The 14,311-nt window shown below is 34.7% G+C and overlaps 3 protein-coding genes across 8 annotated transcripts in view; all 3 read left to right on the top strand.

Moving 5' to 3' along the window:
* Positions 1 to 2,093: 2,093 nt before the first annotated feature.
* On the top strand, positions 2,094 to 5,149 carry LOC115996704. 4 transcript variants are annotated; one of them, XM_031236069.1, is made up of 4 exons: positions 2,094 to 2,257; positions 2,762 to 3,895; positions 4,002 to 4,137; positions 4,785 to 5,149. In XM_031236069.1, the coding sequence occupies exons 2-3, from the start codon at positions 2,763 to 2,765 to the stop codon at positions 4,084 to 4,086; spliced, it is 1,218 nt and encodes a 405-aa protein (XP_031091929.1). In that variant the 5' UTR covers positions 2,094 to 2,257; position 2,762; the 3' UTR covers positions 4,087 to 4,137; positions 4,785 to 5,149. The 4 variants fall into 4 exon arrangements, with proteins under 4 accessions (XP_031091929.1, XP_031091928.1, XP_031091926.1 ...); XM_031236068.1 differs by lacking the exon at positions 2,094 to 2,257 and having other exon boundaries at positions 2,264 to 3,895; positions 4,824 to 5,149; XM_031236066.1 differs by lacking the exon at positions 2,094 to 2,257 and having other exon boundaries at positions 2,264 to 3,895.
* A 1,315-nt stretch (positions 5,150 to 6,464) lies between these two features.
* On the top strand, positions 6,465 to 9,417 carry LOC115996705 (sucrose synthase-like). Of its 3 annotated transcripts, none has more exons than XM_031236071.1 (4): positions 6,465 to 6,613; positions 8,341 to 8,476; positions 8,645 to 8,809; positions 9,035 to 9,417. In XM_031236071.1, the coding sequence occupies exons 2-4, from the start codon at positions 8,373 to 8,375 to the stop codon at positions 9,201 to 9,203; spliced, it is 438 nt and encodes a 145-aa protein (XP_031091931.1). In that variant the 5' UTR covers positions 6,465 to 6,613; positions 8,341 to 8,372; the 3' UTR covers positions 9,204 to 9,417. The 3 variants fall into 3 exon arrangements, with proteins under 3 accessions (XP_031091931.1, XP_031091932.1, XP_031091930.1); XM_031236072.1 differs by lacking the exon at positions 6,465 to 6,613 and adding an exon at positions 8,098 to 8,240 and having other exon boundaries at positions 8,663 to 8,809; XM_031236070.1 differs by lacking the exon at positions 6,465 to 6,613 and adding an exon at positions 8,098 to 8,240.
* Positions 9,418 to 13,635: 4,218 nt separating this feature from the next.
* LOC115996703 overlaps positions 13,636 to 14,311 on the top strand; it is a 13,179-nt gene continuing 12,503 nt past the window's right edge. Inside the window, exon 1 of the mRNA XM_031236065.1 lies at positions 13,636 to 13,758. The gene's annotated coding sequence lies outside the window, so the exon portion shown is untranslated. The remainder of the gene's footprint in view (positions 13,759 to 14,311) is intronic.

Here is a 14,311-nt window from a genome sequence, read left to right as displayed (position 1 = left end):
CTGATTGATATTTTGTCATTGACATTTCTAACGTAATTTAAATTTCGCCCCCACTTAGTCGATTTTCTGACTCCGTCCCTGGGAGTCCATGGTTCCGAGCCTAATAAGATGATTTGGGTTGCCCAAGAAGATAACTCGGGCTCAATAAGGCGACCCGGGACCAAGAAGGTGGTCCAGACTAATAAGGCAATCTGGTTGAGGCTACCCGAGATTGTCATTCCTTCATAGAGCCTGTTTTCAGGGCGCGGTGGCCAGATTTGGCCCAACCCCGCGCCCTACCCTGCGAGTTTCGACCAAATTTTGTGGCTCACCACGAAGTTAGCTACACCATATTCCTTGTAATGCTCTTACCCCAGTGGGGGGTGGGGTGAGGGAACAATTGTTACACCATACACCAGGGTTCATAACATGATAGTTACATGTACATAAATTATCAACTGCAGGTATAATTGCTGACATATAATATGATAACAAGAATGTAAGGTAGACCATGGTCCATGATATAATTTGGGTTAGAATTGGATTAGAGCGGATTTATGAGCAGTTGGGTTTTCCCGCTTCAAGATGGACTAACAGGCCGGGATGGTTTTTAGGCTTCCACTTTGGGCCATTGCATTAAAATGGGCTTTGGTGGGTTGTTCGGGTGGGCTTGAACATTGAACTACTACCACAATGACTTACTCCGTATTATTTAATATACTGCGGTTCTGCGAATGTCATACATTTTATGTGAAAAATCTCCAAATTAAACTATTCAATTTAACTATTTTAAATCTCCTAATAGCCAAAAACCTTGTGCTCAAATGACATGTAGTGACCTCTCCCATATGGCCGGTCATGAGTTTAAGCTTCAGTGGAGACAATATTGAAATTGACTCTTTGTGTTTTAACAGGTTGTAATAAGGGGAATCAATCTATATATTATCCTATGAAATGGATTAAAGGTCAGTTTGAAACTATTATCTTTTACTATTTGACTAAAAGTAAAAATATATATATTTTTTCTCTTTGATCTATTTTTAAAACCATGAACATAAAAATATTACAAAGTTATTTCTTACTCCGAATAAAATACGGAGTATTAATCACTTTTAATGATGATAATAATAATAGTTATGGTTTAAATTAAAATAAAATAAAATTTAAAATAGTTATACAAATTAATACTCCGTATTAATAATAATTATAATAAAAGACGTAAATAAATAATTTGTTTAACTTGTAAATTATTATAATAAAAATGAATGCATAAATTGCTATATATAATATATTTGAAGTTTGAACCAAAGAATTGGAAGATTTTTTTTGGATGTGGGCTGAGTTGAGCTGTTGTCCATGATATAATTTGCATGTAGAGCTTGGGAGGAACTTGGAGAAGGTAATGATGTGTGGGAATGCGTGAATCCCTCGTTCGCACTTAGGTTGCACCCAGGTGTATGAATATTAACAAGGTAAATTATTTGCATTTGACTCTAAGTTAACAATCTTTAGACGGAGGAATTGACGGAGGACCAAATTAGGTAAAAATTGAATAGTTGAGAATTTAATTGGATTCAATCAATAGTCGAGGACTAATTTGTAAATTATGCTATAGTCGAGGAACCATTTTGGGTATTTACTCATTAAAAAATTGTGTTATACTATTGAATATAGAATTATAAAATTGTGAATATAAAGTTATGTAATTGTGAATGAAGGAGTTTATTTTTCTGATGAAGACAGTGGGAAAGACAGTGATGATGATCAACAGTTTAAATTCCCAGTGTTTGGCAATTATTTGCGGCAAAATATGTTATGGACCCAGGTCCACATTCACATTTTTAAAACTCTATGTTCACAATTTTAGATTTCAATATACAAAATATATTCACAATTTTGTTATGTAGATTCAAAAATTGTGTTATACTATTGAATATAGAGTTATAAAATTATGGATATAAAGTTATTTAATTGTGAATATTGCTTTCTGAAATTATGAACATAACGTTTTAAAATTATGAACGAATATGAACCATGACATAACAACATATAATTTGCTTCCGGACCCTTCTCCAAATCCCAAGTCCCCATATCGGCCCATTAACCCCAAAAACCTAATACCCTTTACGACTTTACCCATTTCCCCCAAAATGCCTAAATCTTAAACTCTAATTTTCCCTAAAATCCCCGTCTCCTTCGCAACTCCACGACGACGGCATCCAGTACCCCAACGACGGCACTCCACTCCAGTAGTCCAGTCGGCAGTCTCCAGACTCCAGTACAGATAAATTAATTTATTTTCCTGCCTTTTTATTTAATTTATTTTGTTTAATTATTGATGGTCTATGTTAAATACTTGGATTGTTCTAGTGTTAAAACTTTATTATGCATATATCGTATATACTGCCACTCTGCCGGTGTATGTTTATCCAATACATATTAAATTATTTGGGATGCGGCGGGCGGGGAGTGTTGTCCCGTCCACGAAAATTTTCCCGGGGATCGGGGATCCATGGCCCAATATTAAGCTACGGTATTAGAATTGAATTGAGGAATATGGTATTATACACGTGCAGTTAGTGATGACGACATCAAATTTTTTTGGTAGTGTGTCTGTACTGTGTTTAGAGTTACCAATTTGGAGGTGTGGGTCTGTGTTTACTGTGCGGCTCATCTGCTTCTTTTACAAATTCTACTGTGTTTATGTGTTATTAGTTTTGATCTAATTATTTTTGTATAATTATGCATCTATGTGTTTTGTTTTTAAATTTTCTTTTTCCAGGATGGCGGAAATATCAGAATTCCAATATGCTTATTTCACTTCCGGACCAGAAACCATTCGGATTAAAATCCCTATGACAAGTAATAGTTTTGAACCCGAAGTCGAGCTTGTGTTCTCTAATCCATCTCAACCTCTTCCAAAAGCTATGGGACTCTTTAGCCACAATCACATTGTATATATGGTTGGGGGCTACTATCTACGTGACGGTTTGGATGACGATTTGGATGACGATGTGGATGACGATGTGGATGACAATGTGGATGTCGATGACCATCAATATGTTGATCTTGTTCATATGTTTGATCCAACAAAGTTCGACAAAATTCCGTTTGAAAATATTGAACAACTTGAGAAGTTAACATGTGAACACATGGTGTTTCCTAGAGTCATTCGAGCTGAGGATCGGATTTACCTGTTGTCACTGCGTAATTTGTTTGGTTATCGTTTGATCAGAGATGCCTTCCGTTTTCAATACTTTGATCCAAACAAGAATTTGTTTGAAACCCTGCCATCCCCACCCGTTCTAATTGATCGTGAAATTTACACTGATCATCTTGCTGTACGGTGTTCTTTTTTCCTTAGAGATTATATATATGTGCTTATTACAGACACTGGGACTTTTTGTCAACCATCTAAGTTCAACACCACAAATTCAAAATGGGAGGATTGTCCGTCCATGGTGGACAAATTTGAAGAGAAAAATATTCCTTTTCCCTTCTCACATGCTGGCGATATGGGGATTTCGGATAAATTGGTTGATAACACTTGGATTCTAGTCGCCCTTAATGTTGGTGCTCTGCCCATTGCATATAATGTTGACTTTAGTGACGAGGGTGATATTCAACCTATATCTCATAGGGTTCTAGCTGAACTTTATACTTCGGATTTTGATATGGATTGCTTAGCAAGTGATTGGAAACAATTAGCTGATATGGGAGGTGGAAGGTTTTGTGTGATGTACTGTGCTTTAGATGAAGATATTTTGATATACGGCTTCAATATTGATTTTGAACTTGAACACACCATTCAAAGGAATGAAACTGAAAATAGTTCGTCATATATCATTTTCAAAATGAAATTCAATCATCATGACCCCATCTCTTTGAAGCATTTACTTACTGGTTTCTGTATAGCGTAAGTACACCCCACACCCCACATTCATTCTTCTCATTCATGCTTGTGTGAAAAAGCTTATAATTCATTCTTTTGATGTCCTAATTGTTTGTATATTTATTTTCAGCTCTGCTCCTCCTCCTCTTGCATCTCCCGACAATGAAGACCAAGACAAGAATGATAGGAAGAGTAAGAGAAAATGGGGGGAGTAGATTTTTAGTCCAGCTATGCTCCTCCCCCTCCACCTCTTCATGCGCCGCTGAGTAAGTTTTCTTCTTCTTGCGCTTGTCAACTTTGCCAATTCTCTTTAATGCAACTTGGAAAAACTTTAAAATTTTCATTTGTATGTTTTATTTGCTTAATATAGTAATCAGCAGTGTTAATTTATTGGGAACAAAGGGTATGCTTCTTATTTCTTACTGAATGTGAAGCGTTCAAACATTGATAAATGTGTTTCATTCTTTCTTATCTGGCTTTAAGTTGTTCTTGATGGCTTATACATTATATGTATACATATGTACGTAATGTGGTAAATTATAATGGAAAACTAGCTTTAGCTACACAATGTTTGCAATATATATCTAGTGCACATCAAGTAGTGTGTTTATACAAAATGTTTGAATGGAAAGAAGAGGAGGATTACCTTGAAAACTGCTTTCATGTTTCCTGGAATTCTTTTTGCTGTAAAATCCAGCTATGGAAGACCCTGTAAAGACGAATAAGATCACATGAAACCTGCCTTTTCGATCTATTCTTCCTTTTTGGGGTGTTTTCATTGAGCTGTTTTTCATCTTGAAATCCATATGGCCTAAGCAGCTAGTTCTACTACATCTTTGGTTTCGTTCTCATAGTTTTCCTGATCTTGTTGATCACATGTGCAGAGATAACTGTTGTGCTACGCTACTTGCAGGCTTGCAGTGAAGACTACTATGGGTGATCACATGTGCAGAGATAACTGTTGTGCTCTGCTGCTTGCAGTGAAGACTACTATGGGTGGTGGAGGGCCTATCTGACTGCCGGTTCCTTAGTTTTATACTCTATTTTCTTTTCCTCTTTGTTTGTAAGATATACTCGTCTGTGAAGATTGTGACTGATGGCAACAAAGTACGTACTCAATTACTAGCTGGCCCAGGGGAATCATAACTTGAGGGAATTGAACTAGGGTTTTCCCAAAATTCATCCCGGCTCATTTGCCACTTGAGCTACCCGATTGGTTACATTTTTTTGGCCATTTACATAATATTCTTCCTTCTATAAAATGTTTTAGTTGATCCAGTTTATTGTCAACTGCAACAATCCCTCAAAGAATTTTTTTTTTTTTTAAGAAAAAGAAGACTATGGAAATAATTTACCAAAAAAATCATATCAAATTGGGGCCCACTCCTTTTGAAAAATAAATAAAACAAATCAAATTGGGGCCCACTCCTTTTGAAAAATAAATAAAACAAAAAGAAATAACAATTTTATATATCAATATTTATTTTGTTCTCTCTCTCACTCACACACACACCCACACACACAAATATATAATCAAAAAATTAATTGTAATTATAAAATAAAATCAAACACCCCATGTTTAATTGTAATTATAGTAATATTTATATAATTATTAGCTTAATTATTATAACAATTATTGGTTAATTATACTAATATATGTGCAATTAATTTCTTAATTTTATATATATATATATATATATATATATATATATATACACACACACACTTTATATATATATACTTATAAAATAAAAATCCAACGACCCATGTTTAATTATAATTATATTAATATTTGTATAATTATTAGTTTAATTATCATAACAATTATTAGTCAATTATACTATTATATGTGCTATTAATTTTTTAGTATTATTAGGTAATTATACTAATATTGTACAATTATAATTTTATACTTTAAGTATAAAAATATATATAGAGAGATTACCATAGTAATTAGATAGAAGAATAAGAATGATAATATATATATGTGTGTGTATATATATATATATATAATTGTAATTATACTATTATTATGGTAATTATTATTAATATAATTACCATAATAAATATTAGTCGATGACTAATTTGTAAATTATGCTATAGTTGAGGGATCATTTTGGGTATTTACTCATTACAAAATTGTGTTATACTCTTGAATATAGAGTTATAAAATTGTGAATATAAAGTTATGTAATTGTGAATGAAGGAGTTTATTTTTCAGAAGAAGACAGTGGGAAAGACTGATGATGATCAACAGTTTAAATTCCCAGTGTTTGGCAATTATTTGCGGCAAAATATGCTATGGACCCAGGTCCACATTCACATTTTTAGATTTTAGTATACAAAATATATTCACAATTTTGTTATATAGATTCAAAAATTGTGTTATACTATTGAATATAGAGTTATAAAATTGTGAATATAAAGTTATTTAATTGTGAATATTGATTTCTAAAATCATGAAGATAAAGTTTTAAAATTATGAATGAATATGACCATGACATAACAACATATAATTTGCTTCCGGACCCTTCTCCAAATCCCAAGTCCCCATATCGGCCCATTAACCCCAAAAACCTAATACCCTTTACGACTTTACCCATTTCCCCTAAAAATGCCTAAATCTTAAACTCTAATTTTCCCTAAAATCCCCGTCTCCTTCGCAACTCCTCGACGACGGCATCCAGTACCCCAACGACGGCACTCCACTCCAGTAGTCCAGTCGGCAGTCTCCAGACTCCAGTACAGATAAATTAATTTATTTTCCTGCCTTTTTATTTAATTTATTTTGTTTAATTATTGATGATCTATGTTAAATACTTGGATTGTTCAAGTGTTAAAACTTTATTATGCATATATCGTATATACTGCCACTCTGCCGGTGTATGTTTATCCAATACATATTAAATTATTTGGGATGCGGCGGGCGGGGAGGGTTGTCCCGTCCACGAAAATTTTCCCGGGGATCGGGGATCCATGGCCCAATATTAAGCTACGGTATTAGAATTGAATTGAGGAATATGGTATTATGCACGGGCAGTTAGTGATGAAGACATCAATTTGTTTTTGGTAGTGTGTCTGTACTGTGTTTAGAGTTACCAATTTGGAGGTGTGGGTCTGTGTTTACTGTGCGGCTCATCTGCTTCTTTTACAAATTCTACTGTGTTTATGTGTTATTAGTTTTGATCTAATTATTTTTGTATAATTATGCATCTATGTGTTTTGTTTTTAAATTTTCTTTTTCCAGGATGGCGGAAATATCAGAATTCCAATATGCTTATTTCACTTCTGGAGCAGAAATCATTCGGATTAAAATCCCTATGACAAGTAATAGTTTTGAACCCGAAGTCGAGCTTGTGTTCTCTAATCAATCTCAACCTCTTCCAAAAGCTATGGGACTCTTTAGCCACAATCACATTGTATATATGGTTGGGGGCTATTATCTACGTGAGGATTTGGGTGACGATGTGGATGACGATGTGCATGACGATGTGGATGACGATGATTTTCAATATGTCGATGTTGTTCATATGTTTGATCCAACCAAGTTCGACAAAATTCCGTTTGAAAATATTGAACAACTTGAGAAGTTAACATGTGAACACATGGTGTTTCCTAGCGTCATTCGAGCTGAGGATCGGATTTACCTGTCGTCAGAGCGTAATTTTTTTGGTTATCGTTTGATAAGCGACGCCTTCCTTTTTCAATACTTTGATCCAAACAAGAATTTGTTTGAAACCCTGCCACCCCCACCCGTTCTAATTGATCGTGAAATTTACACTGCTCATCTTGCTGTACGGTGTTCTTTTTTCCTTAGAGATTATATATATGTGGTTATTACAGACACTGGGACTTTTCGTCAAACATCTAAGTTCAACACCACAAATTCAAAATGGGAGGATTGCAAGTCCATGATGGACAAATTTAAAGAGAAAAATATTCCTTTTCCCTTCTTACATGCTGGCGATATGGGGATTTCGCATGAATTGGTTGATAACACTTGGATTCTAGTCGCCCTTAATGTTGGTGCTCTGCCCATTGCATATAATGTTGACTTTAGTGACGAGGGTGATATTCAACCTATATCTCATAGGGTTCTAGCTGAACTTTATACTTCGGATTTTGATATGGATGGCTTAGCAAGTGATTGGAAACAATTAGCTGATATGGGAGGTGGAAGGTTTTGTGTGATGTACTCTGCTTTCTATGAAGATATTTTGATATACGGCTTCAATATTGATTTTGAACTTGAACACACCATTCAAAGGAATGAAACTGAAAATAGTTCGTCAAATATCATTTTCAAAATGAAATTCAATCTTGATGACCCCATCCCTTTGAAGCATTCACTTACTGGTTTCTGTATAGCGTAAGTACACCCCACACCCCATTCTTCTCATTCATGCTTGTGTGAAAAAGCTTATAATTCATTCTTTTGATGTCCTAATTGTTTGTATATTTATTTTCAGCTCTGCTCCTCCTCCTCTTGCATCTCCCGACAATGAAGACCAAGACAAGAATGATAGGAAGAGTAAGAGAAAATGGGGGGAGTAGATTTTTAGTCCAGCTATGCTCCTCCCCCTCCACCTCTTCATGCGCCGCTGAGTAAGTTTTCTTCTTCTTGCGCTTGTCAACTTTGCCAATTCTCTTTAATGCAACTTGGAAAAACTTTAAAATTTTCATTTGTATGTTTTATTTGCTTAATATAGTAATCAGCAGTGTTAATTTATTGGGAACAAAGGGTAGGCTTCTTATTTCTTACTGAATGTGAAGTGTTCAAACATTGATAAGCGTTCATGGCAAGTCTGGCTTCCACATTGACCCATACCATGGTGAACAGGCTGCTGAGCTCTCGGTTGATTTCTTTGAGAAGTCCAAGATGGATCCTTCCCACTGGGAAACCATCTCAGCTGGCGGGTTGAAACGTATCCAGGAGAAGTAAGCATCATCTTAACCTAATCTAATCTAATCTAATCTAATCTTTTAGTTGAAACAAAACTAGACCTAACAGGTCAAGTCGAGTACCAGGTGGTTAGGTCGTATTGTTGACCAGAGGTCTGCAGGGTCAAGTTGAATCTTTCAAAAATGTGAAGTTGTTTTTATTGCTAGTTATAGTTTTTGGCATAGTGGTAAGCGTTTATGAGTTCTGTTTGTTTGAAATAGGTACACATGGCAGATCTATTCAGACAGGCTGTTGACGCTGGCGGCTGTTTATGGATTCTGGAAACACGTTTCCAAGCTGGACCGCCTGGAGATCCGTCGCTATCTGAAAATGTTTTATGCTCTCAAATACCGCAAGTTGGCGGAGGCTGTGCCATTGGCAGAGGAGTAAAGAAGAAGATGAAGAAGGAAGAGAGGCTGAATGAATAAGTTAAAAAAAAAAAAAAAAAAAACCTATTTCATTGTATTTCAAGAGGCTGCTTCTGTTTAACGAATGATTCTCGTTTGTTTTGTAATTTTGTTTTGTTTTGATTTGCTTTTCAATTTCCCTGTATTGTGTGTAGGAAGAAGATTGGAAATTTGAAAATTGAAAATTGTTGGCATAATACCATAATGTCCATTTTCATTGATTGCGGAGAAAACGATGTCCAAACCAACCAACCGTGTCACTTTCGCCTGCAAAATCCACAACTGCCCACATTTTCAGTAAAAATTAATTAACAGTGTGAAAAAGACAATTTCTAGTAAGGGACTCCAGCTCAGCAGATATGTGGTGACAAACAGCTCTGCGAACCTGGTGAACTAAGTACAAAGGTCTAGATGACTAGGGAGAATATCTGCAGGAACATTACAAGAATAAGAGAGATACAGACAAAGATATATATATCTTTTTGAAAGATAACAAAGATATTTATATCCACGAGGCTAACAATTTTCTCCTGGAACTAACAAATTGCTCGACTGCATCAATAGCTTTGGCTGAGTTGGAACTCTTTGTCATCACATCTGTGCTGAGCTGGAGTCCTTTCATTAACTTTGTACATTATTGGCATAATGTCTTACAATTTCATATACATATACACAGAGGTGTACATCAAGGTGAATTCCTAGGGACCATGTGTAGTTAAATTAGTTCTTGGGCGGTATTGTACTGTTGGTAATGGCGCATGATCGAGTCGCTACAATAATTGTGTAAAAGTTACATTTAATGTGGTGAATTATTTGTTAGCAACCGTTCTTCTTATCTAATGGGTCGCTCAGTTAAGCTAATTTACCACCTCAACAAATCCTACTATGCTGGAGTGTGAGGGTCAATATGAGCAAATTATTCTGTGAATTCATGTTCACCTGGACCCGAGTCCATGATATAAGTATATAACTATTGGTCAATATGGCGGTGCGAATCCCAATTGGAACGGCAAGGCTGCCCTGATTTCTGTGTCGGATCCCTGAGAGAGTATCCATAACATATATGGATGCAAACATATCAGTGGCACATGGGATATACATGGATTATAGATACACTAAAAACACATGTATCTAAAATAGAAAAGCATCCCATACCTTCACTGGTGAATTCAAGTCCAACCCATATTGAATTGCTTAAGTGGTTTTTCATATCCACCAATTCTTAAAGTAACTAGTAGCAGAATTGAAGTATAGAGGCCATTAATCCAAACCAGGTCCAGGCGATGTTTTTCTTTATAGATATATTGAAAATGACTCAAGAATAAGAATCAAGAGTTCAGGAGTCACAGAGACGGAGTCAATGTGGGGGCAACTACCCCCTTCCCCGACCCCACCCCTTTATATATATGTATGTACATATACAATATAGCATTAAAGTATATATAAAACTTATATTTATGTTCAAATTCTTAATAATTTGAATAGCTTGGTTGAACTCCAAATTTGATGTTTGAAAGGATATAGGTTCAAATCTCATTAGCAACATTTACTTATTTTATCTAATTGATTATGTTTCATATTTTGTCATCAATATTTTCACATTTTTACCCCACTCAAGTATATTTTTTGCTCCGAACCAAACTATAATGTAATTTATCAAAAACATTTCAGTGTAAATTTGTAATTTATAATCTCTTTTGTATTTTAACCATATTATGACTGATTGATATTTTGTCATTGACATTTCTAACGTAATTTAAATTTCGCCCCCACTTAGTCGATTTTCTGACTCCGTCCCTGGGAGTCCATGGTTCCGAGCCTAATAAGATGATTTGGGTTGCCCAAGAAGATAACTCGGGCTCAATAAGGCGACCCGGGACCAAGAAGGTGGTCCAGACTAATAAGGCAATCTGGTTGAGGCTACCCGAGATTGCCATTCCGTCACAGAGCCTGTTTCCAGGGCGCGGTGGTCAGATTTGGCCCAACCCCGCGCCCTACCCTGCGAGTTTCGACCAAATTCTGTGGCTCACCACGAAGTTAGCTACACCATATTCCTTGTAATGCTCTTACCCCAGTGGGGGGTGGGGTGAGGGAACAATTGTTACACCATACACCAGGGTTCATAACATGATAGTTACATGTACAGAAATTATCAACTGCAGGTATAATTGCTGACATATAATATGATAACAAGAATGCAAGGTAGACCATGGTCCATGATATAATTTGGTTTAGAGTTGGATTAGAACGGATTTATGAGCAGTTGGGTTTTCCCGCTTCAAGATGGACTAACAGGCCGGGATGGTTTTTAGGCTTCCACTTTAGGCCAGTGCATTAAAATGGGCTTTGGTGGGTTGTTCGGGTGGGCTTGAACATTGAACTACTACCACAATGACTTACTCCGTATTATTTAATAGAGAAAATATTATTTTTAGTCCCTCAACTATAATACTTGTATCAATTTTGGTCCTTGACTATTAAAAATTTCAAATTAGGTCCATGACTATTCAATTTGTATCAGTTTTGGTCCTTGACTATTAACATTTTCAAATTAGGTGCATGACTATTCATTTTGTATCACATTTGGTCTTGCCGTTAAATTTTCCGGTCAAATTTCCGGCGAAGTCATCAGGACCGACTCATTTATTTAATTTTTATTTTAAAAATTATTTTAATACTCCGTAACTTTTAAATAAAAAAATTTAAAAATAAAAATAAAAATAATAAAAAGAATAGAAAACGCTGGTCACCCCCGATGACTTCGCCGGAAATTTGGCAAGAAAATTTAACGGCAGGACCAAATGTGATACAAAATTAATAGTCATGCACCTAATTTTAAAATGTTAATAGTCAAGGACCAAAACTGATACAAATTGAATAGTCATGGACCTAATTTGAAATTTTTAATAGGCAAGGACCAAAATTGATACATGTATTATAGTTGAGGGACTAAAAATGATATTTTCTCTATTTAATATATACTGCGGTTCTGCGAATGTCATACATTTTATGTGAAAAATCTTCAAATTAAACTATTCAATTTAACTATTTTAAATCTCCTAATAGCCAAGCACTTTATGCCCAGATGGCATGTAGTGACCTTTCCCATATGGGAGGTCATGAGTTTAAGCCTTAGTGGAGACAATATTGAAATTGACTCTTTGTATTTTAACAGATTGTAATAAGGGGAATCAATCTATATATTGTCCATACCATTTTTTGAAAGCGATCTTTTACTATTTGACTAAAAGTAAAAATATATATATTTTTTCTCTTTGATCTATTTTTAAAACCATGAACATAAAAATATTACAAAGTTATTTCTTACTCCGAATAAAATACGGAGTATTAATCACTTTTAATGATGATAATAATAATAGTTATGGTTTAAATTGAAATAAAATAAAATTTAAAATAGTTATACAAATTAATATTAATAATAATTATAATAAAAGACGTAAATAAATAATTTTTTTTAACTTGTAAATTATTATAATAAAAATGAATGCATAAATTGCTATATATAATATATTTGAACCAAAGAATTTGAAGATTTTTTTTTTGGATGTGGACTGAGTTGAGCTGTTGTCCATGATATAATTTGCATGTAGAGCTTGGAGGAACATGGAGAAGGTAATGATGTGTGGGAATGCGTAAATCCCTTCGTTGGCACCTAAGTTGCACCTAGGTGCATGAGTATTAACAAGGTAAATTACTTACATTTAACCCTTAGCTAACAATCTTTAGACAAATGAATTGACAGAGGACCAAATTAGATAAAAATTGAATAGTTGAGGATTTAATTGGATTCAATCAATAGTCGATGACTAATTTGTAAATTATGCTATAGTCGAGGGACCATTTTGGGTATTTACTCATTAAAAAATTGTGTTATACTATTGAATATAGAGTTATAAAATTGTGAAATATAAAGTTATGTAATTGTGAATGAAGGAGTTTATTTTTCAGATGAAGACAGTGATGATGATCAACATTTTAAATTCCCAGTGTTTAAGGCAATTATTTGCGGCAAAATATGATATGGACCCAGGTCCACATTCACAATTTTAGAACTCTATGTTCACAATTTTATATTTCAATATACAAAATTACATTATTCAATATTCACAATTTTTTAAACACTATATTCACAATTTTGTTATATACATTCAAAAATTGTGTTATACTATTAAATATAGAGTTATAAAATTGTGAATATAAAGTTATGTAATTGTGAATATTGATTTCTAAAATTATGAACGTAAAGTTTTAAAATTACGAATGAATATGGACCATGACATAACAACATATAATTTGCTTCCGGACCCTTCTCCAAATCCCAAGTCCCCATATCGGCCCATTAACCCCAAAAACCTAATACCCTTTACGACTTTACCCATTTCCCCCAAAATGCCTAAATCTTAAACTCTAATTTTCCCTAAAATCCCCGTCTCCTTCGCAACTCCTCGACGACGGCATCCAGTACCCCAACGACGGCACTCCACTCCAGTAGTCCTGTCGGCAGTCTCCAGACTCCAGTACAGATAAATTAATTTATTTTCCTGCCTTTTTATTTAATTTATTTTGTTTAATTATTGATAATCTATGTTAAATACTTGGATTGTTCTAGTGTTAAAACTTTATTATGCATATATCGTATATACTGCCACTCTGCCGGTGTATGTTTATCCAATACATATTAAATTATTTGGGATGCGGCGGGCGGGGAGGGGTGTCCCGTCCATGAAAATTTTCCCGGGGATCGGGGATCCATGGCCCAATATTAAGCTACGGTATTAGAATTGAATTGAGGAATATGGTATTATGCACGGGCAGTTAGTGGTGACGACATCAAATTTTTTTGGTAGTGAGTCTGTAAAGTTACCAATTTGGAGGTGTGGGTCTGTGTTTACTGTGCGGCTCATCTGCTTCTTTTACAAATTCTACTGTGTTTATGTGTTATTAGTTTTGATCTAATTATTTTTGTATAATTATGCATCTATGTGTTTTGTTTTTAAATTTTCTTTTTCCAGGATGGCGGAAATATCAGAATTCCAATATGCTTATTTCACTTCTGGAGCAGAAATCATT

The sequence above is a fragment of the Ipomoea triloba genome, chromosome 11 (assembly GCF_003576645.1).
Source record: "Ipomoea triloba cultivar NCNSP0323 chromosome 11, ASM357664v1".
NCBI lineage: Eukaryota > Viridiplantae > Streptophyta > Magnoliopsida > Solanales > Convolvulaceae > Ipomoea > Ipomoea triloba.
Note: the sequence above shows the minus strand (reverse complement) of the source record. Positions and strands in the feature narration are given on the sequence as shown.

Coding starts and splice junctions, on each gene's coding strand:
- LOC115996704 (XM_031236068.1), top strand. CDS start 2,730: ATGTGTTTTGTTTTTAAATTTTCTTTTTCCAGGATGGCGGAAATATCA. Junction 3,896..4,001: donor CTTACTGGTTTCTGTATAGC/GTAAGTACACCC, acceptor ATTTATTTTCAG/CTCTGCTCCTCCTCCTCTTG.
- LOC115996705 (XM_031236071.1), top strand. CDS start 8,373: ATGAAGACCAAGACAAGAATGATAGGAAGAGTAAGAGAAAATGGGGGG. Junction 8,477..8,644: donor ACCTCTTCATGCGCCGCTGA/GTAAGTTTTCTT, acceptor CTGAATGTGAAG/TGTTCAAACATTGATAAGCG. Junction 8,810..9,034: donor TTGAAACGTATCCAGGAGAA/GTAAGCATCATC, acceptor TGTTTGAAATAG/GTACACATGGCAGATCTATT.